Source organism: Pituophis catenifer, unplaced genomic scaffold (assembly GCF_029215685.1).
Source record: "Pituophis catenifer annectens isolate HBS135680 unplaced genomic scaffold, rPitCat1.0.hap2 SCAF_3, whole genome shotgun sequence".
NCBI classification, from domain to species: domain Eukaryota; kingdom Metazoa; phylum Chordata; class Lepidosauria; order Squamata; family Colubridae; genus Pituophis; species Pituophis catenifer.
Window position 1 is genome coordinate 159,875,322 of NW_027256883.1, and position 23,673 is coordinate 159,898,994.

Consider the following 23,673-nt stretch of genomic DNA (forward strand, 5'->3'; position numbering starts at 1 on the left):
AAATAAGATGTACAAGAATAGGAAGAGCTTGGTAACTGTGCTGGTGAAAAATATCACCGAATAATAGTTTATTGCAAACTACTTATGAGTCAATAGTGCGATGTGGCTGCAAGGAAGGCAAATGCAGTTTTAGACTACGTATGCCAACAGACTATTGTTTCCGAATTATAGGAATTGTTAGTTTTGCTTTGTTCCATGGGAAAGAAATGGATCGGTTCAGACAAGGGCAGCTAAGATGATCAGGATCTAGGATCTGATGAAGAGAGATGGAATTTGGAAATGTTTAGCCTGAAAAGACTGGAGCAAGAGCACACAGCAAGCTTACTAAGCATTTGTGTTAGCTAAATTACAATTAGGAGATTTTTATGCGGATAAAATAGAATTTTCATTGAGTACATGAAAATTAAAGTATTGGGAATCCGGTGAAAAAGCTGGTAAATTACTGGCACTTCATTTGCAGCAAGAAAATCAGCAGAGATTAATTTATAGCAATCTTCAAATACTTGAAGGGAGATTGCTCATACTGTAGCAGTGAGATCTCTTTTCTGTTGCTCTAAAGTCAGGATGTAGAATAATGGAGTTCCATCACAAGAGGGCAGATAGCAATAAGAATAGTTTGATATTGGAACTAACCCATATGAAGAGAGGTTGTAGGCTCTTCTTCACTGATGTGTTCAGGTGGAGACCAAACTACTTTCTTCCTTGGAGGCTTTGAATTGATTCGTAAGAATCATAACATGGGATTAGATTTATAGCCTAAATTGTTCCTTCCAGTCTAATTTGCTTCTTGCATTTCTACAGATCAGATACACACATGCATTGTTGGGAGGGAAACTCCAGGATGGGTTTTAGTGGACTTGATTATTCTGGGTTAAGAAGTTAGGGAAAATAGGCAGAGCACAAAATTTTGTGTCCTGGGGGCATAAATACTTTTCCTTTTAAATTTTGTACAACAGAGGGGTCCTAAAGTAGAACTTTAGTACGCAGAATACTTTGAAGTATGTTTTCACTAATTGTTCTCAAAGCCTTCCCAGAAGAATATTGCCAGTACACCCACCAGGGAAGGCACAGATTACAGACCAAAACATCTGGCTGTCGCTAAATTGGAGAGTTATACTAAATTTATGCCAACATTGATATCACATTTAATTTTGTGTTTTGGGGGGTTTTTTTTCATTTCCTCCGAGGCTTGGCTTTTTAATAGTGCTAGCCTTGAATTTGGCGTGTTCCTAATTATATGATACGTTGTGATTTAAAGACATATCACATAGCTGGGGGGGTTGAGATCTTGAGTCAGGATACATTTGGATTATATTGCTTTTTTGTTTGCCATAACAAATTAATTTCTGTTAATTATGCCAAACTTATTATTAGAATCAACAGCCTTTGATAAAAAGGTTTCTTCGTGATGAATAAGTCTTCTACTGTACTACTTTAATTGCTATTCCTTCTGCTAGCAAAAGTTGGAATGTGTAAAATTATTAAAGTCTCCTTTGAGTTGATATTAATTCCTAGTGATTTCCTGGACACATTCCTACAGTTTTATTGGCAATGATGTATAAGTGATTAGCCACTGCCTTCTGAGAAGGCATTGTAAGCTAAGCATGACACTCTTCGTATTTCTTGGTAGTTTCCCATCCATGTACTTTACCTGTTCTGAGCCTGCTTAGTTTATGAAGCTAGACAAGATCAGCCAAGAGATGCTATCTGTTGTAGAAGCATGAGAAGAATCTGGGAAATTGCAAGTTCCTGAACCTTGAAAGGACTGTAGCATGAACATCATACATCAGATATGAACCTAATAAAATATATTACCCATCCTATTTTTTCTTTTTTCTTTTGTGAGTATCCTGTCTGTAGTATTCATTCAGGCAACTGTGAAATGAATTTGATCATAGCAGAAATTCTTGTTATGAAGTCAGAAGACAATGCTTGGCAAGATCCAGAATGTGAATACGTTTTTACTGTTGTAGACTTTTTGTCAATGAAGAAAAATCTTTGATTCATGGAATCAGAGTTAGAAAGTTCCTTAGAAGGAACTAACCAAAGCTCTCTGACATATGGCCATCCAATCTGTGTTTTAGAACCTCTAATTTCATGTGGCAATATGTTCCATTGGCTCATACAGTCAGGAAGTTCTTTCTAACATCTAGCCTGAACCTGTTTGCTTGCAATTTTAATTTCAGTTTTAGATCTGCCCTCTGCGACAATCTACTCCCTCTTCTATGTGATAAACCTTCAGGTATTTGAAGATTGTTATTACATCTTCCCTGCAGTTGTCTTCTTTGTAAGCTAAACATGTCCACACTTTTAATTCATCTTGTTGTGCTTGTTTCTACACCCTGAACCTCTTCTGATTTCATTCCAATTTGTTCTTGCCCTTTTTGTGGTACCCAGAATGGACACTATTCTCCAACTCTGAGTGCAGCAGTATAGTATAATGAAACAGTTATACTCTTAATTGGACGTCATGCTCAGATTAATATGCCCTAAGATAACATTGTCTTTGCTGCAACTGCATCAGACTGATGGTTCATGTTTAAGCTGGGATCTTGAATAAATTTGATTTGAAGCTTACCTGTGGAAGGATTGAAGGAGTGAACATTAATGTGAGATACGAGGTAGTGCTGCAAAACCACCTGTCCCTTGAAAAAAGAAAAATATATTAATATTCTCTCAGATGCACAGTAGTGCTTCAATTATGGACCTGGGGTAGGATAGTAGTTTTAATTATGGGCCTAGCTGCAAAGGCAGATGTTAAAATAAAAAACAAGTCAGAAAAACCTTTCCTTGTGATTGTGCAAATAGAATTAGGAGATTCTATTTTAATAATAAAAATCTGGCACAAACTAGGTAAGGATACACAAGCTGTTTATACAGAACCTTCAGATGGTAATAAAGGCAAATAAAAGGAAGTTGGAAACAAGGCAGCTGTCCGATGGATGTTCCCCCCACTAACACTATGCCCGGTGCTAAGAGCTGTTGTACAAAGAGAACACTGATATTATTCATTAACAGGAATCTGCCATTCCAGCAGTGACAAATAGCCTCTCGCTCCCTCTGCATCAGCTCCTGTACAGACCATAAAGCATGGGGACAGCTTAAATATGGACCTGCTCAGCACAGGCCGCTGGGTGATCTGTCTTAGTGGCTATAATGCAGGTGCAGCCAGCTTCCCTCCAAATGAGCACATTTCCCAAGGCCGGGCATGTACACTTGTTAGTTTCAGCATCTCATTCGTATTTCCAAAGGGACTATTTTAACCAGCACCACTAGTCTTAATGTCCCCCAAGTGCCTGGCTATGTTTTGCACCAGTCTGGTGTTTGCACATCTGCGGAGGTCAAAATTTAAACTTTTTATCTATAAAAAAGACAGAGCTGACCTTAATCTTTTAACCACTCCAGGTGGAAAAGGTACACTGCTTGTTGGGGTACCGAGATGGCCTCCTTATCTTCTTTTTCCTCTCCTTTCCCATTGGCCACTCTCACTTCACTGTATACAATTCACATCTTGTTTTATGATCTGAGAAATACATGTGGTACGCAGAGAAAGATTTCTTCTATAACTTGCTCCACAATAGGAACTGGTTGGGAAGGAAGATCTGTAATTCAAATATAGTCTTCCTACATAGCATTTTAACTTTACTGCCCATGTCAACATTTTTAAAAATGCATTTTTACGAAATCTAGGTCATCGCAGATCAACACAAGGACTTGTCCTCAAACCCTGCAAGATCCCACTTGAGTAATTATAATAGCTGAGTATCCTTGGGAATTTTCTGTATCAGATACATTAGAATTACCAACATTTTTGATGCAAACTTTGAAAAAAAATGATAATTTTGCCTACTTTTTCACAACACACAAGGTGAATCTTCATCATTTTAGCCATTGTCTATTCATTGCAGGATGAAGGCCTCTTCCTCATGTAAAGTTATTTAAAATCACACATCTCAGGCATGGGAACAAATGAATGAATGGAAGCCCCTTCTACTGTTCTGTAGCTTTTAATGTTAGCCAGTATGGGAAAATGGTTTTAGGATTCTGATGAAACTTAGCAACAACTGTTTTTCAATACAAATCAAGGAATGGACCTCTACTTCTCAAAAATCCACCAGGAATCTAATCCTTACATTTGGGCTTGATTTCAGCTGCTTGTTTCTTTCTGATGAGGGCCTATGCCTGCCTCCTTGACTATATGTTCATTGTTATAGTACTCTGGACATTCTTCTTTTGTTGAATGTGTGGCTGTTGGAGAATAAGGACGGAGATAGTCTATTCACAGGGTCTGAAAGGGAAAATGGGCTAAAATAAATGGTCCACTTGGAGAAGTAGAGCCACTCTGCAGGCCAAGTAACCCTGGGTTGACCCCATCCATACACACCCCTAAATCAATTGTGTCTTATTATTACAATATCAATATACAATATTCCAACAATAACAGCATTGATTTTCCAGCCAGGGGCTGCACCTAAACCTGTTTTAAAGAGGAGCGTGTAAATAGCCTCCCTCATTAAAAATCTATAGATTGCTCCCTCCCACCACCTTCCTTCCCCTCCCAAAAAGAGAAAAAGCAGTTTATATTCATTAGAGCTATTGAATATAAAGTAATATGTTTGTGTTGGACATTGGGTAATGTGATAATCTGTCCGCATATCACAGAGAAATCCACTTAGCAGTGCTGTCAGCTTGACAAGAAAAATGGGCCCATAAAGCTGGCAAATACAAGAATGAAACACGTGCATATTGTGTGTTTAGGAACTATTCTTTGCCCATGGGCAAGACTAAGAAAGGTAGGTTTATCGGTTCATCTGAACATGTGGTACATGTTTGAGTTGGTAGAAGGGGGAGAAAGGAGGGAGATGTACCAGCCTGCGTCTTTATGGGACTGAACAGATCTCAGGAGATTTCATTGTGTCGGTAAATGCTTGCACAGATCCAGCTGAATTGACCACAATAGAGTGCGGGACACTCCATGTGGCATTTTGGATTCTTTTTTTCCTAGACTTTACATTTTGGAAAACAAAATTTCCTTGTGTTTAATCTTTTTATATTATACCTTGTGAGCCTTCCCCCCCCCCCAAATAAATTTATCTATGGAATTTGTAGGGATGGCCTACAAATTCCATAAATAAATCCAGGCCAACCCCCTGTTGCCTTGTACAACAGCAATCAAGTTCACCAACCGTCTCTGGTCAGTGGAACTAACTCATTGCAGTGGAGAAAGCTGTTGTGAGTAGATGCTGGCAATTCCACAATTGGCTGCCTCAGAATATTCCTTGAGAGAAGTAGCCTGGGTTGAATTAGTTTTAGTTTCATTCTATTTAGTATATTTCCCCGTGTTTTTATTTTATTTCAAATACAGTACAGTGGTACCTTGGTACTCATCCTTAATTGGTTCTGAGAGGCGCAATGAGTAACAAAATGATGAATACCAAATATTTTTTCCCCATAAAGAATAATGCAGTGAGTCACAAGACAGCCAATACTTATAAATTCTAGCTTGTGTATTGCAGTGGTGAGTAGACCAGTGCCTGCAAAAATAAATGGGTAGACCAGTGCCTCCAAAAACAAATTAGTAGACCGGTACAGCTCTGCAAGTAGTTAAAATTAATAATAAATAAAAGTCTCGTAGACCAGTACCTCTGCTAAATCCTAAAGAATTGTCACATGACCATCAAGCCACACCCACAAAATAAGCCACGCCTACAAAACTGGTAGTAAAAATATTTAGAACCCACCCCTGATGTATTGGGTACCAATCAAACAATGAATGCTGGGACAAACATAAAAACGCATTGAGACCAAATTCGATGAGTTTCAAAGCAGTTGAGCACCAAGATACCACTATAATCCTTGCCTATCAAGCGTTCATTCTTAGAGAGCTGGAAAGCACTATAAGTCTAAGTGCCATTGCTATTGCTATTCATTCAGCAACTGAAGTTACAATGGTGCTGAAAAAAAATATTTATGACCAGTCCTTGAAGTTGCAACTGATGCAGAATCGCCACAGTTACATTATTCTAATTTGGGTGCTTGGCAACAGATGTGCATTTTCATTGACCACAGCAGCCCACACTTATGTGATTGTCATTTGCAATTTTCACAGCTGGCTTCCAGCAAACAAAGTCAATTGGGTAGCTGACAGGAAGTAACAACTTGCTGTCATGTGATGTCATGCTTTATGACCTGTAGCGACCACAGCTGGAACTGATGATGATGTTGGGTATGGTCATGTGACATTTCATTTAGCAACGGAGTTGCCAGTCCCAGCCGAGGTCAGAAAGTGAGGACTACCTGTATTGATATGCTGCATTTCCAGCCTTCATACAGAATTAAATTTGTCTCTTACCACATACAACAAAAGGCATAACGAAGTGTCTGTAATTAGTTTGACACCATCACCAGGGGTACTTAAGAACCAGGATGCATAATGTTTCTGTAAGTTCCTAAACAGTAGCAATTCTAGTAATGCTTTCTTTCTTTTGAGAGAGACTATATCAGTGGTGAAATGTAAAATTTGGTACTATCGGTTCTGTGAGTGTGACTTGGTGGGGGGGGGGTAATATGACTGGGTGGCTATGGCCAACTTTTTTTAAAAAACTTTTAAAAGCAGTTTTAAAAAACTTTTAAAAACTTTTAAAAATGCTTTTAAAAGCCTCTGACGATCAGGCAACTCAGCTGGGATCGTCAGAGGCTTTTTTTTTTTTTTAACTTTTAAAAGCATTTTTTCGGCCGAAGAGATTGTGGAAAAAATGCTTTTAAAAATAAATAAAAAAGCCTCTGATGATCGTGTGGCTCAGCTGGGCATGGGGGGGGGAAGGATTTTTGCTACCGGTTCTCCAAACCACCCGACGCCATCACTACCAGATCGGGCGATCCGGTCCGAACTGGGAGCATTTCACCCCTGGACTATATGCCATAGATACTACACTCATCGTTTGGTAATCTGTGAATCTTTGAGAACATTGACATCAAGAAGGAAGCAGCAGTACATTCCTGTCCAACTCTCTCATGGACAAAGAGATTGGACCACTTTTAGAGAACTAATTCTATCCATTTCAAAATGTTGCAGTGCAGTAATCAAGGGATGAATTTTAGGAACAACCAGAATAATTCAAGAGGAAAAAATAAGGGAAGGTCAGGAACCCCCTGTGTAGAAGTTGAGCATGAACAATAGAATGTGATGTCATTCAAATTGGGTTGAACATTACACCTGAAGAGCAAATTGGAAACAAATATGTAATCTGGCAATTGCAGAAATGAACAGAAATTTCATGGCTTCTTAACAGTTAAAAGGTTTTGGCTAGGAAGTTTGTGTTCCTCTATCTTGCTATCATACCAATATGTCCAAATGTAGTATGCCCATTCTGTATATGCATATGCACATATGTGAACCTGACTCAGTTCCCTTCCCAGTGTGTGAAAAGCAGATCTCCGCGTGGCCATCTGGGCCCATTGTTGAAGCTTATCAGGGTCGGGTAAAGCCTCCAACGGCCTATCATCAGATGTTTCTTATTCTCAATTGCCATTTTTGTAACAGAAAATCCTTTTTCAAGGTAACAACGAGGAGATTTAGGAGATTTCATATGGCTAATAATTCCCCAAACAGCTATCTGACGGTGTTGTTTTAAAAGCCGCTTAGTTTTTTGCTTTGGAGTTTATGAAAATCTCCTGCACTAATATCCCGAGAGCCAGCCTATAATTGTGTTATTAAATCAATCGGAGCGGATTACATTGTAAAATCAATAAGCGGCTGTAATTGCATATTAGAAAGTTGTTCGGCTGTTGTTGATTTTTTTGTACACGGATAATTGTAATAAGCGTGTTTACCTTCATGCTGATTTGAAATCAGTCTTGCTAAATGACTTGTGGCAAGCAAGCTTTGTAATGGCATGTTTCCAGAGCCATCTGACCAGGTGCTTTCAGACAACTTGATACAGCCAGAGTTTAAAATGGAGGATCATAAAATATGGGGGGGGAGGGGGCTAGCTGTTTGGGTTCGGTTGTTCTTATTGTTTCAGTTTTGCTTTCTTTGCACTAGGATATTCGGGATAGGTGGGAGGCAATAAACATCTATATGAATGCCTTTCATACTTTCAACATTTAGCTTTCCTGAAAATTGCTCCATCTCATGGGAAAATCAAAGATTTTAAAGAAAATGTTTATTCATTTCAGTGGATGAACTGTTAAAAAGGAGAAAGAAAAAAAAAACGTGGGACAATGGAATGGATGCAGCACGTCTACTATTTGGAGATGTTTTATCCCATCCACTGTTTTCATCTTCCCACATTAGATTGATTGAATAATTGATTATTTATTACAGAAATACATATGTGCCTACCTATCAGAGTCCTGATAGCTTAGAATGAGAAAGAATTAAAATGATATGTGACAAACCTAAATTATTTCAATTGCTGCTCCTCGATTAAACTTCTTTCTCTCCAAAATCTCTGCAAGGGAGAAATGTTTTGGTTTTTTAAAACCATTTTGGAAAGGATAGGCAGTGGGAATTAATCTGACTGTGGGGGGAAATGGTTTCAGAGGGAGGTTGCTGCACTGAGAAGGTGATATTTCTGGCCCCAGCTCCTTGATCTCTCAAGGAATGGGCTGACGGAACTGTCTTAGACTGGGTATTACTGTACAGACCATGAGAAAAACTGCCTTATGCAATCCATTATCTTGACTGACCCAGAGTAGTTTCATGAATCCATGTAGATTATGCTACTGCTTGTTAATTTGTGCCCTCTCAAGCTCAGTTAATGTGAGAATTGCCTTTCTTGATATATTTATGTCTGGAAGAGATGGGGGATTAAATTAAAAATTATCATCATAGTATCATATATACGATGACTGATTCACACATATAAGTAATCATTTAATATCACAAACACCAACAAATGTGATGAATTAATGTGCTTAGATTGGATATTTAATGGAAATACGCAGTAGGGTGAGATGTATAATGGTATACTTTCAGTTGATAACTTTTGGCTCTGAAAACTTAATGCTTTATATATGATCTATTTATTGATTATCTCAGTTGATTCACATATATATTCACTGCTACCAGGGTTTGACACTTAGAATAATTAAAAGCTACATAATGCGATTATGTTATTGTATAGTCTTCCTTCACTTACAGCCATCCAGAGATGTTGAGGCTGCAACTACCACGATTCCTAGCCCCAATTCTCAGCCAAGGGAGGGGAGGGGAGGTGATAGGAGGCAGAAAGTTGCTTTATCTGTGTAACAGGGTGTCAAAATTGCGGCCCACGGGCTGGATGCATCACACACTGGCCACGCCCTCCCGGTTTAGCGGATGTGACAACACATATGATGTGTCATCACATCACATGACGACAATGTGATGCCGCGAGTTTGACACCCCTGCTTTATAATCTTCACAAACCAACCATTCCATTTATGGACTGTTCTCAAAGTTGCTCTCAAAGTGAGGCCACTAGACCCATGTTACCTAAGTGGCACTTAAAATGTATTACATTTGCTTATGAGTCTCTGATTGCGAAACAGTCATTTAACATATTTGCTAAATGATTGTGTTCTGCTTGGAGACTATTTAGGCCTGTTGTGCAGAAGTACAGCTGAGATCCAAGACCAGTCAGTCTTCCCAAACAAATGAGATTCGCCTTAGAGAAGAGGAATCCCTTCTATTTTCACTTTTTTGGGCAATATCTAGTTTGATTGAAGTTTGTGGATATAATCATTTTAGCTACGCCCAAATCTCTGGCTAAGGCAGATACAATATTTGTGACAAAAAGAATACATGCTTGTTCTAATATTAGCCTTTCCAACAGCTCTCCCTAAGATCACTTTGCCCTACTACCATTGTTTTAATGCTTTGGTCTTCTACATACTATTCTGGGCTAAATGGGCCAAGGTGTATTAAATTGGCCAAGATGTACTAATTATAAGAATATCTCTATTCCTATAATTGTTATAATAATTCTGTTTTGCACTTGTTCTCAGATTAAGCACAGCATGTGACATAAATGTAGATTTTGCATAATTGTACCATCTATTTTTTTACTTCCTATTTTTTTGGTACAAAATGATGGTGGCAGTACTCACCCAGAACTGTTTAATTGTATGCAATTGCAAAATTCTGTAGGTCAAGATTGCAGTTTCCTTTTCTGCTGCTTCTCTGCTGTGTTGCCAGCACTCTGTAGGTTAATCAGAAGGGAAGTGATGGAGATGTTCTGAATATCTATTGATATCCTTCCTGAATAGGGAAGTGCCATCACTTTGGGGCCAAGATTGGTTGGACAGCAGTTTCCTGCTCCATTCGGCCCCTGGTGTTCATTCTTCAGACAGTGTGCCTGTCTCCTAGACAGTGAAATATGGCCACAATTAGCCTGGATACAGTTCAATTATGATAAACAGCGCTTGCACCCTTTAAGCCGTGATTAAAAGGCCTCCCCCCTTTGATAGAGAGACCTAATTTCACATTATTATCGCTGCCGCTTGATTATAAAGCACTCCCTGGATTTACAGTTAAGAGATGGATGTAGAGGCACTGCTTTATCATTTACACATCAGTAATGATGCAGCTGTCCCTCTGCCACAACATCCATTTACTAGCAGGTGTGTGTGTGTGTGTGTGTGTGTGTGTGTGTGTGTGTGTTCTACTTCGTTCCCCCTTTAGAGTGGCAGCGCCACCCCATGTCATCCAGGCCCTGCCTGCCACATGCAAGTGGGCAAAGTCACCCTTACGGTAACAGCGTGATGAATGGGCACACACTAATGAAATGGAGACATCAAGGCGTGGGGCGAGAAAGAAAGAGTGCTGATGGGAGGCAGCGGAGCTGTCCCAAGTCGGAGGGGAGCGGGAAGAAGGATCGCCTCGCCACTGTGTGCTGTCAAGGGAGAAATTACACATTTACTCTTGCTTTTTCTTAAGGAGACGGCCACCATAGATCAAAACATGGATTTACAAGCCAATTTTCAACATGAAATATAGACACCAAGAATCAATTTAAGCCTTGCTTCTATTTTAGCAAACTCTGCTTGCGTTTAGTCCAGGTAACACAAATCAGCTCAAGTCTTGTTTCCCTGTTAGCTCAGAAGGGAATGGTTTGCTGTATCTGTCCATATTTCTGCCCTAATTTTTTTGCTGTAACCGCTACGATTCTTCCGCTGTTAAGAGTGAGGAAAGCAGTTAGCAGGGTCTGCAATAAAGTTCTGAACTTGTGTATGCTTAACACAAATACTTGTGGTTATTATCTCAAACTGGTTTAGCTCTTTGTTTGTGACAGAATTCACAATTTAAGATCTATAAAATCTTAAGTCTGAGTCACGTTTCTAGGTCTAGTTGTTGGCTTTTATAAGGAAAGGGATCTCTAAGGCAGATAAGCCAGGCATTTTATGTTTTTGTAGCATTTTTGAGTTGAAAAGGACATCTTTGTCCTTGATAGTTTTTTCACTGTCACCAGTTTGTACTTTTTCTAATTTATATGAATTAGATAATCATATCATTATATAACCTGAACATTTTTAAAAGAAAAAAAAATACTTACCGTAGAAGTTACCATGAATTTTACTGAGCATGGAATCTGAAGTGATCGAACATGCTCTGAATAAGACAGTTTCTGGCATTGCTAGTCCCATTTGTGTCATTCTGATGCTAGCCTTACAAGACTTTCTCCAAGATACTGCTATTGCAGAGACTATATCAGCACGCGTGCAACTGGGCCGCAACCTGGAAGAGGAGCTGCCCAGGGCACATGCACGTGCCTGAAAATGAACTTCCGGTTTCAGTTATTGAACTTCCGGTTTCAGCCAGCTGCTCTTCCAGGTTTCTGGCGCATATGCACATGTGATGATCAGCTTGCAAAAAGGCCAGCTGATCGTCGCATACGCATCCACGCCAGAAACCCGGAAGAGGAATGGGCGACACCGCGTGTGCCAGGTGACATGGCTCCATGTGCCACTTCGGGCACGTGTGCCAGAGGTACGCCATCACGGGACTATATCCATCTTATACCAGGTGCTGTGTTGTACCCTCACCTGGCATTTCACATATACAACTAATCCAAGGTCTGGTATGTCAATGTTTTAATTGGGAATTAGATCAGAATTATGTTTTGTTAGGTTTGAAAAGGAATTAGTTTCACTTGAATTGAACCCAGAACAAGAGGTAATATACAATGTGAGCATAGTTTAAAGCAGACACTCTTCAACTTTTCAAGAGCTGAAATATATTTGAAATTGAGCTCTAGCAATATAAGATCTATTCCCATGCTTCTAGCCTTAAGCAAATAATCTCCAATAGAAGAAGGCAACAAACCAGCAGACATCCTATTTTGGGATAAGAAGAGGAACAGGTCCTTTTGCTTATTGGTGCCTACATTCTGTGGTACAGCTGAACAATTGCTACAAGCACTTGTGAGTACTATTCATAAGACAAAGGGACAAAAATATTTATTTCCTCCTAAATTCTTATTTCTAAGAGAGATGGAAGAAAAATGGAAGTTGTTGGAGTTTTCAGTCACAGCCAATAGTCAGATGGATGAACAATTCCCTGCCACAAAAGGGTTTCTATAAGGTTATTTTGTATTTATGAATGAAACTGCAAAATTACTAACTTGCCAAATTCATCCAATAGTCTCAGCTGCTCTTTTCAGAGTGAAAGAGAATTTTGACATTGAAAAGATTGTAGGTCAGCAAAGACAATACTGTTTTTGTTGGACTTCATTAAACAGGTCATGTTTGTTATTGTCACGAGACTGGCACTTGATGCAAAATCAGTTCTCCATCTCTGCCCTAAATGTTCCGAGTCAAAATTTTATGGATGGTTTCTCCCCCCCCCACCCTGCTTATTTCAAAGTTTGACAAAATAACAAATTTGTGAAGATCCTGTATAATTTCACTGATGCAGTTTTACATACTCATTAGACAACCTGTGAGCCGCTGAGCCATCGTTTCAGAAATATTTCCTTATATAAACAGAGAAACAGAATGACCATGGATGGGCAAAAAAGTAGTGGGAGTAGGAGCAATTTCTGACTTCCTGCCAGCTTCCCCATTGACTTTCCTTGTGGGAAGCTGTGGCAGTGATGATCATGTGACTTGTGGTTGGGCACAGTGACAGAGCAGTGCTGAAGTGATCACAACTTTGACAAATTTGAATTCCATGGGAGTAATGCTTCCCAGATTTTAGATGCATTCTTTTTAGGCTAGACTATTAGAAATATGTGGGAAGGTAACAGCACTCCATGTGCCTTCAGTGTTGAGTCATGCCGGCCATATGACCACGGAGACGTCTTCGGACAGCGCTGGCTCTGGAAATGGAGACGAGCACCACCCCTAGAGCCGGAAAACGGCTAGCACGCATGTGCGGGGAAACCTTTACCTTATTAGAAATATGCTGACTCCAAATTGTTGCCCTTTGTTGTCTTGTTTCATCCAACTGAAATTAGTTTTAGTAGTATATAGATTTTAAAATGTATTGTCCCAAAATGTTATACTGTAGCTGAATTCAGGGTTTCTGAAAGAAAGATAGACTAAAATGTTTTTAAAATGTCAGATACCTGCCCCCAATATTAGCATAATTAAGCAAAAATCAAGGATAATACCTTTGCCAATGTTCATTTCCTCTCACTATTTTTAAACTGCCAACCGTCTTCCTCTCATGTGCTCAAAATCCCCTCCCCTGTACTAAAATAAAATATTGATTGGATGGAAAGAGCAAGGAAATGAGAGGCCAAGATTGTCCATATACTGTACATTGTAGAGGTGAAGATTTTAGAGCTGCCATTTTCAGTAGTTTGCATACTTCCTTGATTTTCCCTTGTTAAGACAATATGTGCTCCGTACAATTTGATTAGCATTTACCCTGCTCCATTGCATACTTTGTATAAATGTTGAATCATAGTAATTGCCAGTTTTATTATTTTCAGTTGTGTTTCAATTATTGCTTTCTATTGTGATGTCTGGGCAAATAATACTCATGTTTCTAAATGGCAAGATGCTCAAATAAGATAGAGTAATTTTATAGGTAAGGTCATGGGTTGTGGCATGTTAGGAACGTATTTTTCTCAGTGCAGCATTCTGCATGCATAGCTTACACACGCCTCTGCCACTACGCTTAGATTTGTGTAGACACATGTTTCTTTTTTTACCCACAATTGAAATTTGTTCTTTTGTTTTCTTCTCTGGATATTAGATGATTGCAAGAACATTGCCAACATCATGAAGACGCTGGCCCACAGAGGGTTCATCTTCAAGCAGACCTCCAAGCCCTTTTGATCTCTGGGGCCGGCCGGACAGGGCTGCATGCGGCCGGCTCCTGCTACATGGGTGCGATGGGCTGGAGCATTCGAATGACAGAAAGAGGACAGAGGAACGAGCAACCCCACGACTCCGTCAGTTTTGCTGTTCTGCCAGTAGAGGCTGTATATATGGAACTGGATTCTCTGTGTAGGCCTGAAGTGACTCCCTCTCTAGGGCCAGCTGCCTGCCCGGCCTGGTCCAGCTGCAGCCCCCTAGGGCGCTTGCTCCACATGGTTAGAGACGTAGATTGTTTTCCCTTTTGTTGGCTTCTGATTCCCATTGGCGTCTCTCTCTCTCTCTCTCTCTCTCTCTCTCTCTCTCTCTCTCTCTCTCTCTCTCTCTCTCTCTCTCTCTCTCTCTCTCTCTCTCTCTCTCTCTCTCCTCTTTCTCTCTCTTTCTCTGTGCTCACAATTGCGCCTGTAGCAAGACCGTGGTGCTATGTTCTGGGCACTTGCCCTCTTTATTTTGAGTACATTATCTCAAGAGCTGCGGTCAAGCCCCTCTTCTCCTGTGTGAATCTGTTACTGTGTCTCCTGCGTGTCAGCTAAATATTGACTGAGCAGCATCCAGACAGTCCCCTTTCTGCAGCAGCCTTCTGCTCGTTCCCTTTCTGATTTCAATAAACACTAAGCCCCATCCCTGGTTCCTCCTGTATGTGATTAAGGAAGCTCGGCTCTTTCTGTTCAAGGTGAAGTGCCTGTATTCCATGCCCACCAAAAGCCACCTATATCCCTGGGATTTCATTCAGCAGGGGCTATATTACATGCTAGAGCATCCTGGTTGATGCTCATCTGACGTGCAGCACTTCTGGCACCCAGGTCTCTTATTGGTGCATCCTCAGAATGTCAGGGACCCTATTTAAGTGTGTGGGGTTTTTTTTTTTTTTTTGTGCTTGCACATGACCATCATGTAGTATGCAGTCCATTGCAGGCAGTGGACATGCCCAATATACTGCTTGTCCAGCCAAGGAGTTGTATTCCCAGCCTCAGTACACTGTAGCAATCTGCGTACTGATTGAAATCTCTGTTCTTTTCCCTTTACAATCTGACTAATTTCCCTTTTCACAATGGCCGAAACCAATGTGTTGCCTGAGAGATATGGCCTACTCCAGTTCCCAATGCCCTGTGTCAGTATAAAGGGAGGAAGATCAACCTATTTTCTTCTTCTTCTCCTAGCTCAGTGTTTTCCTGACAGAATATCCTTCCCTGGCCCTTGCTGAATGGACCCCCAGGGGCATAGGCTCCAGCTGCCATCAACTTGGGAGCCACACCAAGAGGGCTCTGCTCATGCAGCAATCAGGCTGTGTGAGCCGATACAGGCACTGGGCCTTCCCAATAATAATGCATGGTGTGTGGATGTTCCAGCTGAACCCAACCTGACCTCTTCATTGGCTCGTTACTCCCATCCTTGCTGTAAATGTGCCACATGAATAAAGTTTGGGGGAAAGGAACTTGGCTCTTATGTGCTGCAAGGGTGTGGGCGTGACCTTGCCAGCTACAGTATCTCCTATTGAGTGTATTGCCGCCTCCTTCTAAAGCCTCTTTAAACACGGCTGGCAATTTCTGCAGAGATATTTGCTTCATTCTCAAATATATTTGTGCTCACAGTATTATTTACAAATACTTAGTGTTCAGGGATTAGTATCTATTTCCTTAGTTCTTCACTAGGAAAGACTATGAGAAAAGGGACTACTCCTCTTTTACTATTCAGGTTCCTGTAAGCAGACTTCTTCTTTCAGCTCCCAACTTGTGTTCTTGAAGAAGAGGAATAGTGATAGGTAGTGAGAAGAGACCAGAGACTAGTATGAAGCCTAGCTATCAGGCAAAAGTTTAAAAAACATGAAATTATGAAAGGGCTTTTGTGTGAGAATCTTGAGCTGGCAAATATTTACACCTCATCATTGCACAATCTCAGATAATTTGTACATGGGATATATATTGGTTCTGGGACCACAGGAAATGGGAGAGCAAATTCCCTATCTTAAGTATACTAGAAAAATAGCATAATATTATATATACTGCTAATAACTGGTCATTGATATTGTTTATACACAGTACAGGTAGTCCTTGATTTACAAACACAATTGAGGCCAAAATGTCTGTCCTTAAGTGAGTTTTGCACCATTTCACAACCTGTCTTGCTACCATTATTGACTCACTGCAGTTGTTAAGTTAGTAACACAGTTGTTAAGTGAATCTTGTTTCCCCAGTGACTTAACTTGTCAGAGGGTTGCAAAAGGTCATCACATGACCCCAAAGATTCATAAATACATGCCAGTTTCCAAGTGTCCGAATTTTGAACATGTGACCATACTATAATGGTTGTGTGAAAAAAAAAATGGTCATGTCACTTTTTTCAGTGCCATTGTAACTTCAAATGGTCACTGAAGTTGTACATCCACATACCTGTACACATTTTTTTGAATTGGTTTTAGAAATATACCATATGTAGTACAGCCACGGCAAGAACTATAGGGTTTTTAAAAGCAATAATTCAGTTTTAAAGTACTCAAACACTGAAGGCCAATGAATAATTGCCAAACTTTTGTTGATTGCTATGTGAGATCTGATTTGGAGAACAATGATAAATGGATGCCTGGAAACTTTACCAAGTGTATGAAGAACATACTGAATCAGTGTTCTTCATATATGTTTAGGATCAGTGTTCTTAGAATCAAATGATTGCTTAGACACTGTTCTTCTTTCCCTCCATGATCGAGTGTTTTTCAGTACACCTATGGCAGCATTCCTGTAGATGGTTCAGCCAATAGAGATACAAGGGAGCAGTAGCCTATGAGCCCATGACAGGCAGAATTCGTGTTTCCTCCCCATTCTGACCAGTCCATCTTTACTTTGCAGGTTCTGCCCTCCAAGGCACTAGGGAATGTAACCAAGCCTCTTCCTTCTCAGGTTAGGGACTCAGGATCAAAGGTCACAGGGATTTTAATGGCTCCCTCTGTGTAATCACCTGATCAGTTTTATTGATTCAGTGTCGATGGAGTCGTCTAATTAGTTTTCTATGAAAACGAAGAACTTGGCCTTTGACCTTTCTTTCTGCCAGCAAGAATGTAAATCAAAGGGCGTTGTCATGCACTATTGATTCCCAGTTGCACTTGAGGGGAAAAGAAGGCAAGCACATGAGTTAGGCCTGACAGCTGCAGGCCAGGGATGTCATAGTCCTCCTTTGACATGTATCTGAAAGGAGATGAATATTCAAAAGGGGAGGGGAGGAAGCAGCTTTCTATGTAGCAAAGGGACATCTAGCCATTAAAGAGTCAGCAAGCTGAAGCTAGCTTTTCGGATATAGCAAACTTTTTGGGCATAGTCTATAGTGTTGATTTATTACAAAATAATCTATAGTCTGTTTTATTACTAAATATTTGAGTTTCGTATTGCCAAGGTGGGGCTAAATAACACAATCATGAGTTCCTCCATTTCCAAAGAATATCCTGAGTATATTCTGTGTTGGTAACAAAGCTAGAATTCTTTGATCTACATATATTATGCATAAATACAGGTATTTTCTATTTTGCATAATTTATTCTACTAAGAAAATACCATTAGTAGTTTTTCAAAGAACCTCTCTTATAACTCGACCTCTTATTCTATATATATTTCTGGCTTGGAGGTCTCACCTAAGTTAATTCTCCCAACCAAATCTACTCCCAACTAAAACATATGAAGAACAGTTGCAAGAACTGGATATGTCTAGTTTAATGAAAAGAAGGACTAGGGGAGATATGATAGCAGTGTTGCAATATCTCAGGGGTTGCCACAAAGAAGAGGCAGTCAAGCTATTCTCTAAAGCACCTGAGAGTAGGATAAGAAGCAATGGGTGGAAAGAAGCAACTTAGAACTAAGGAGAAATTTTCTGAGAGTTAGAACAATTAATCAGTGGAATAACTTGCCTCCAGAAGTTGTGAATGCTCCAACACTGGAAGTTTTTAAGAAGAGGTTGGATAACTATTTGTCTGAAGTGGTATAGGGTTTCCTGCCTAAGCAGGGGGTTGGATTAGAAGACCTCCAAGGTCCCTGTTATATGGGATAATAATGTTTTTTTAATAACCAGCATTTATTTAGCTCGCTGCTTCAAATGTTCAACAGAACTGACACAACTGTCATACCAGACAGCACTTCTAGATGGTACAAAGAAAAACTGGGCCATCAACAGCATTACAATAAAAAAGAGATCTTCACATTTCTCAATATCTATGCAAAACAGAGGGATTTGCTTCTAAGTAAATAGGAAGGATTGTGCTATGAGGATCCTTAAGAACAATTATTTCATACTGACTGGAAATCCCAACCCCCTTGGAGGACATGAAGTTAGAAATGATTGAGCCAGTGTTTTACTAAAGGTACTCACACACTAATCTGACAGATAGTAGGTGCTATAATAGCAAAAGGAGTCACTTTCAGTCCAGCAGATAATGACCTTAAAAATAATGGTTATTGCAATGTATATTGCCTCACCTAACTGTCAAGGGGGTAAAAATTCCTTGCTTTGAAACGTAATTTAGATGCAGTGGCTCTGAATTAATAAGATTTCTTTAACAAGATGAAACCTTGGGAGAACGATTTAGGCTGTTGGTATCCCATAAACTGGCCTGCTAAACCACAGAGAAACATATGCCAACTTTTTGAGAATGGGAGGAGGCAGCTGGAATTACTGCTCAACCAGGGGTCAATTTTCTCCATTGATAATGTGATGCATGTCTACCATAACTTTAATCACACAGCCCATGGCCATTCCAGCACAAAATGCAACCCCAACTCCTGTTGACACAGGGATCTATCTCCTGCCCTTCCCTCTCAATGACTACGATTCTGGAACAAGAGATTATGGATTCTATATTTACATCATTTACAAAACTCAGGAATAGGCAAAATATACAATAAAATCACAGCAACAATCAATTCAGGATTTTGAGCTCGTCCTCTTCTTTATGAGGGCAGTAAACACCTTTCTTCCTGATGTAAGCAAAGGCAAACAAAGTCCTTCAACATAATGGTCCCTACTACAGTATGGGGAGACATATCCTCCTTGCTCCTGCAGTCAGTAACTTGGTCCTCCAAGATCCTGAACTTGGACCATCATGCTACTCATGGCTTCTTCACCTTCTTGACAGATGAGGAACTGGAAGCAGATTCCCTGCGCTTTCTCTGTTCCAACAAGAAACAAATAAGAAGCAGAAGAGGAGTCAATTTTTCAGGCAAAAATCCCCAATTCAATAAAAAACCTTGCAAAGCAAAAAATGACATATATTCAGGCAGAAAATGCAGGAGAAAGCCTTACATGTAGATCCTAAGTAGTTAAAAGAACATAACAGATGGAATACAAACTTACTTGAGGCTACCCCAAGAACAGGGAATTAGTTGATCATTACAGTGACATGAAAAAATGACAAGTAAAATTCTGATAGACAAAACCATAGCATAAAAAAGATGTTTACTTGTGGCTTGTACATATTGGGACAATGGAAGGAACATATGACATCAGGTTGCTTAAGGACGGAACACTATATCTGGCAGGTACATAATTTCCTGGGCTGATCCATGTTCTCCCTCTTAAGCAAACTGCATTTCCAAAGGATACAGGAATTCTACTTCCACTGCCCTAACAAGGGCTTGTAGATATTTCATTTGGACTACCAAATGCCTAAAATAATGTGTCAATACCTCAATAGCTTGAAATCACAAATAATTTACTGATACGACCAAGGATTATAGAACATCTTAATGAATGAATGAAAATCATTTTCTAAAGAAAATCAGTGATTGTAATCAAGAAGAGAAGGAATTTATAATTGGGTCCTTGGATCATTTATTCATTCATTCCCACCTAGGCTTGTTCCAAATGTGTGCAATATAAATGATTAAGAACTTCAGTAAATAAATCCCATCCTCTCCCAATTTTTTCTTCCATTTAGTCATGCCTGATTCTTGGAGACTGCCTGGACAAGTCCCTGCAGTTTTTCTCATGGTTTTTCTGAAGTGGTTGGCCTCTGCCTCCTTTCTAGGGCTGAGAGAAACTGACCAGCCCAAGGTCACACAACTGGCTTTATGCCTAAGGTGAAACTAGAACTCACGGTCTCCTGGTTTCCACCCTGATTCCTTAACCACTACACCAAACTAGGTCTATCTTATGAATGAGAGCACCTACTTCTTAGGAATGCACAAGCCTATTCTCTGAAACAGCAGGCTCCTGGTGGACTCACAAAGCAGCCTTTGATGATTTTGTTGGTTAAGTGGTACCTGCTAGTATTTGAGGAAATGAGGTCAAAAGATAGGCTTTAAATAGCCAGCACAAGCTGAAAACAAAGGCATGGAAACTTCAGAGCTACTCAGTGAGACTGCTGAATTAATGGGAATGAGTGCATGTGTTTGATAATCCTGATGTGGCAAAAGAGCGATCTTTCAAATATGTCACAAATTCATATCAATCACCTTCTCTAGCTTGGCTTTTCCTATCGCTATGGGCGAAAACGAAAAGTGCTTAGAAAAAAAATGTTCTCCGTTATAATTTACAAGAATCTGGGAGCCTGCCTCACTGTTAATGGAAAGGAATTATTTTAAAATGAGAATACATACATTCCCCCCTCGCGCCATGACAGAGAGACACATTTGATAGAGACACGCGAGTGAGCTTTTCTAACTCCATCCTTAAAAGAAAGATTTTTGATGTTAACAATGTAACTTTGCACTTTCAAGTAGGCTCAGAAAACAAGGAGCCAGCAGGAGTTCAGATAAAGGCAGCTTAAAAGTCAAATGATTCCGACTCTGAACCCAAGACTTCTTACAGACAAGGTCTTTTCGTTTCCCCATTAATAGGCTGACTTGTGAGCCTAGGAACAAAGAGTGCTGATGTGAGGAATTCTGAGGAGAGTCAACTCATTATGGATGGGCAAGTAGAGTCTGAGTTGTGCAAATCAAAGGCCCTAATCTGGAGTAACTGGCTGTACTTGTGCTTGGAACTAATTTGTTCCAAGTTATAGCTCACCTTTTGCCCCTTCAAGGCCCAGAGCAACATCCTTTCTGGGTCAGCCGGAATGAGGGGAAAAAAGACCTTCATTGGGAACCACCAATAGTGGACCTTGCTCCCAACTAAAATATGAACCGTTCTGGGGAAGAAAAAGTCACCCTCAAAATGTTGACCTCCAGCCAACTGAAATCACTGACAGCAACTATGTAGGGCTTAATTTGAGAATGCATGTCATCAATTGGTTAGGAACAATTTCTTTTAAAAGTTTTAGGTTGGAAAGGAAGTCTTGTCAAGTAAAGAGAACAAGAAAAGATATAAACCAGAACTTTTAGACAATATAATCCAGATAAATTCAAATGCCTACTTCAGATATTGTCTGCACCAGGATGTCTCCACTCCATGCATCTGATGAAGCAGACTAATCCATGGATACATGTAGCAATAAATATCTTTGATAAAAGAAGGGTTTTTGCTATGTTTTGCTCAGAAGACAAAGCTAAACATCTGGAATCCCAATCGTGCTATACGTAGATGTAAAAGACTCATAGTTCATAGCCACCATCTGTCACTGAACGTTTAGCAATGTGAACTATACTTTACTTCTACTACTTAAATTCATTCCAGAGCCTCATCTGGAATGCCAAGCAGGATAAGAACTCTAACATCATACTCTAACCGTAACTACGCAGCTCCCATGTTTAAACATGGCAAAACATTTGGGGGTTTGGGCAGTGAGACAATCATCAGTAACTGAGTTAAGGGATAAACACATGTCCATCTTCCAAAAAAAAAAAAAAATAGTAACTAAAGAAATACATTAAAAAGAAAACAAAAAACAAAACTCAAAGGGCAGACTTGATGGATCACTAGGTCCTTTCTACCATCAGTTTTCTTTGTTTCTATTTGCTCATTGAGATCTATTTCAGTCAAATGTCTATTCACTCAAATCTTATGAAATTATACTGTCATTATTCAGGTAATCCTCGTTTAACAACACTAACAGAGACTGAAATCTGTCATTAAGTGATATGACAGTTAATTCAAAAAGCCATGTGTCTTCACTGCTTAGAGTTCCAACAGTCCAAGCTGCCATTGTTAAACAAAGACCTTATGGGTCATTAAATGAGGATCTCGGGTAACCACCATTTCCAACTTCCTGCCAGTTTCACATTGACTTTACTTCTGGGAAGCCCACAAGAAAGTCATAAATTGCTATCATGTGACACAGGACATCACAACATCTGTAATATGAGATTGTAACTATCACCTATAGTAACTTTCTCCCACACCAATCCATATTCTTTCTACAAGAAAAAATCAAGCTGGTTTCAACTTTGTGCCAATCCAGGTTAGGTGCCAATCTTACAGAAATAAGTAGTCCAAACAATTGGACTCATGGTGCTTACCTAAAGTAAAATATGGTAACTCTCTGCAACATGCTACCTAAGTAAGTTTGCACATCTATGGAGCATCCTTTTCCCCAAATTCATAAAGGAGAATTCCTCTCTACCCTCCAACCAATGTATGACCCTCCTCTCCATCCTGAAAATAACAGCGAACCTTCCTGAGCTGCCCCCTCGTTGGGTGGAATTTCTTTCCTTTCCAAAGACAGTGTAAAGGGGTCACAGTGTGAATGCGCTTGACCTTTTGTCTTGAACTAATCTAATTGTGTCGTCTTTGTGTAACCAGCTGGTAAAGGTCAGAGCTGTATTTAACAGGGGGGCCCTTTAGGTACCAAACTTGCCTTGCAGTGAATTAACTTGATTATATTTCTTTCAAATACATCACAGTCCAGATCATGTTAACCCTCTTGGTGCTATTCTCTCTGTTCCTATTCCAAGTCCAGAATGAGAAAATACAGTGCCATGAAAGACTCCAACATTTTGTAACAGAAAATTGTTTTACAGAAAAATGGCTCAGTACTGGATAATAAGAACTGATTATGAGATTGGCTAAAACCCAGACGTGGATGGGATTTTGAGTTTCCCAAAAACGGCAGGGCAATGGTGCCCAGCAGGACGGTTTAGACCATTCCCAGTAGAGACTTCTATCCTCCCCTTAAGAATGGGCTGCTACATAAAATTCCAATTTAATCTCTAACATTTTGTAAAGACTGTGGCGTGCCATTATGCCAACGCACTGGATAGCTGCACTACAATGAACAAGTAGAGTAATGGCTACCTGACTAATAGCCTGATCGCAAATGTAACTAATAACTCACTGACCCCATTATAACAAAGTTTGTATCTTACAATTTAAACTTAATAGTTGGAGATTTAACAAAATGTCAGTTTAAAGAGCAGGGCGATGAGACCCTAGATTGAATTGGGGGTGGGGATGATTACATGGTATGTACCCATGATGTGGCACGCAAAGCCCTCTCGATGGGCACGCGTGCTG

General features: G+C 39.9%; 2 protein-coding genes across 4 annotated transcripts in view; one reads left to right on the forward strand and one right to left on the reverse strand.

The window, feature by feature from the left end:
• Positions 1 to 15,726, forward strand: part of ERI3 (ERI1 exoribonuclease family member 3) — a 264,150-nt gene extending 248,424 nt beyond the window's left edge. For both annotated transcript variants that reach the window (XM_070939619.1, XM_070939620.1), the window contains exon 8: positions 14,186 to 15,726. In XM_070939619.1, coding sequence (XP_070795720.1) covers positions 14,186 to 14,268 — 83 coding nt within the window. In that variant the 3' untranslated portion in view covers positions 14,269 to 15,726. The remainder of the gene's footprint in view (positions 1 to 14,185) is intronic.
• Positions 15,727 to 18,384: 2,658 nt separating this feature from the next.
• DMAP1 (DNA methyltransferase 1 associated protein 1) overlaps positions 18,385 to 23,673 on the reverse strand; it is a 45,589-nt gene continuing 40,300 nt past the window's right edge. For both annotated transcript variants that reach the window (XM_070939621.1, XM_070939622.1), the window contains exon 12: positions 18,385 to 19,454. In XM_070939621.1, coding sequence (XP_070795722.1) covers positions 19,395 to 19,454 — 60 coding nt within the window. In that variant the 3' untranslated portion in view covers positions 18,385 to 19,394. The remainder of the gene's footprint in view (positions 19,455 to 23,673) is intronic.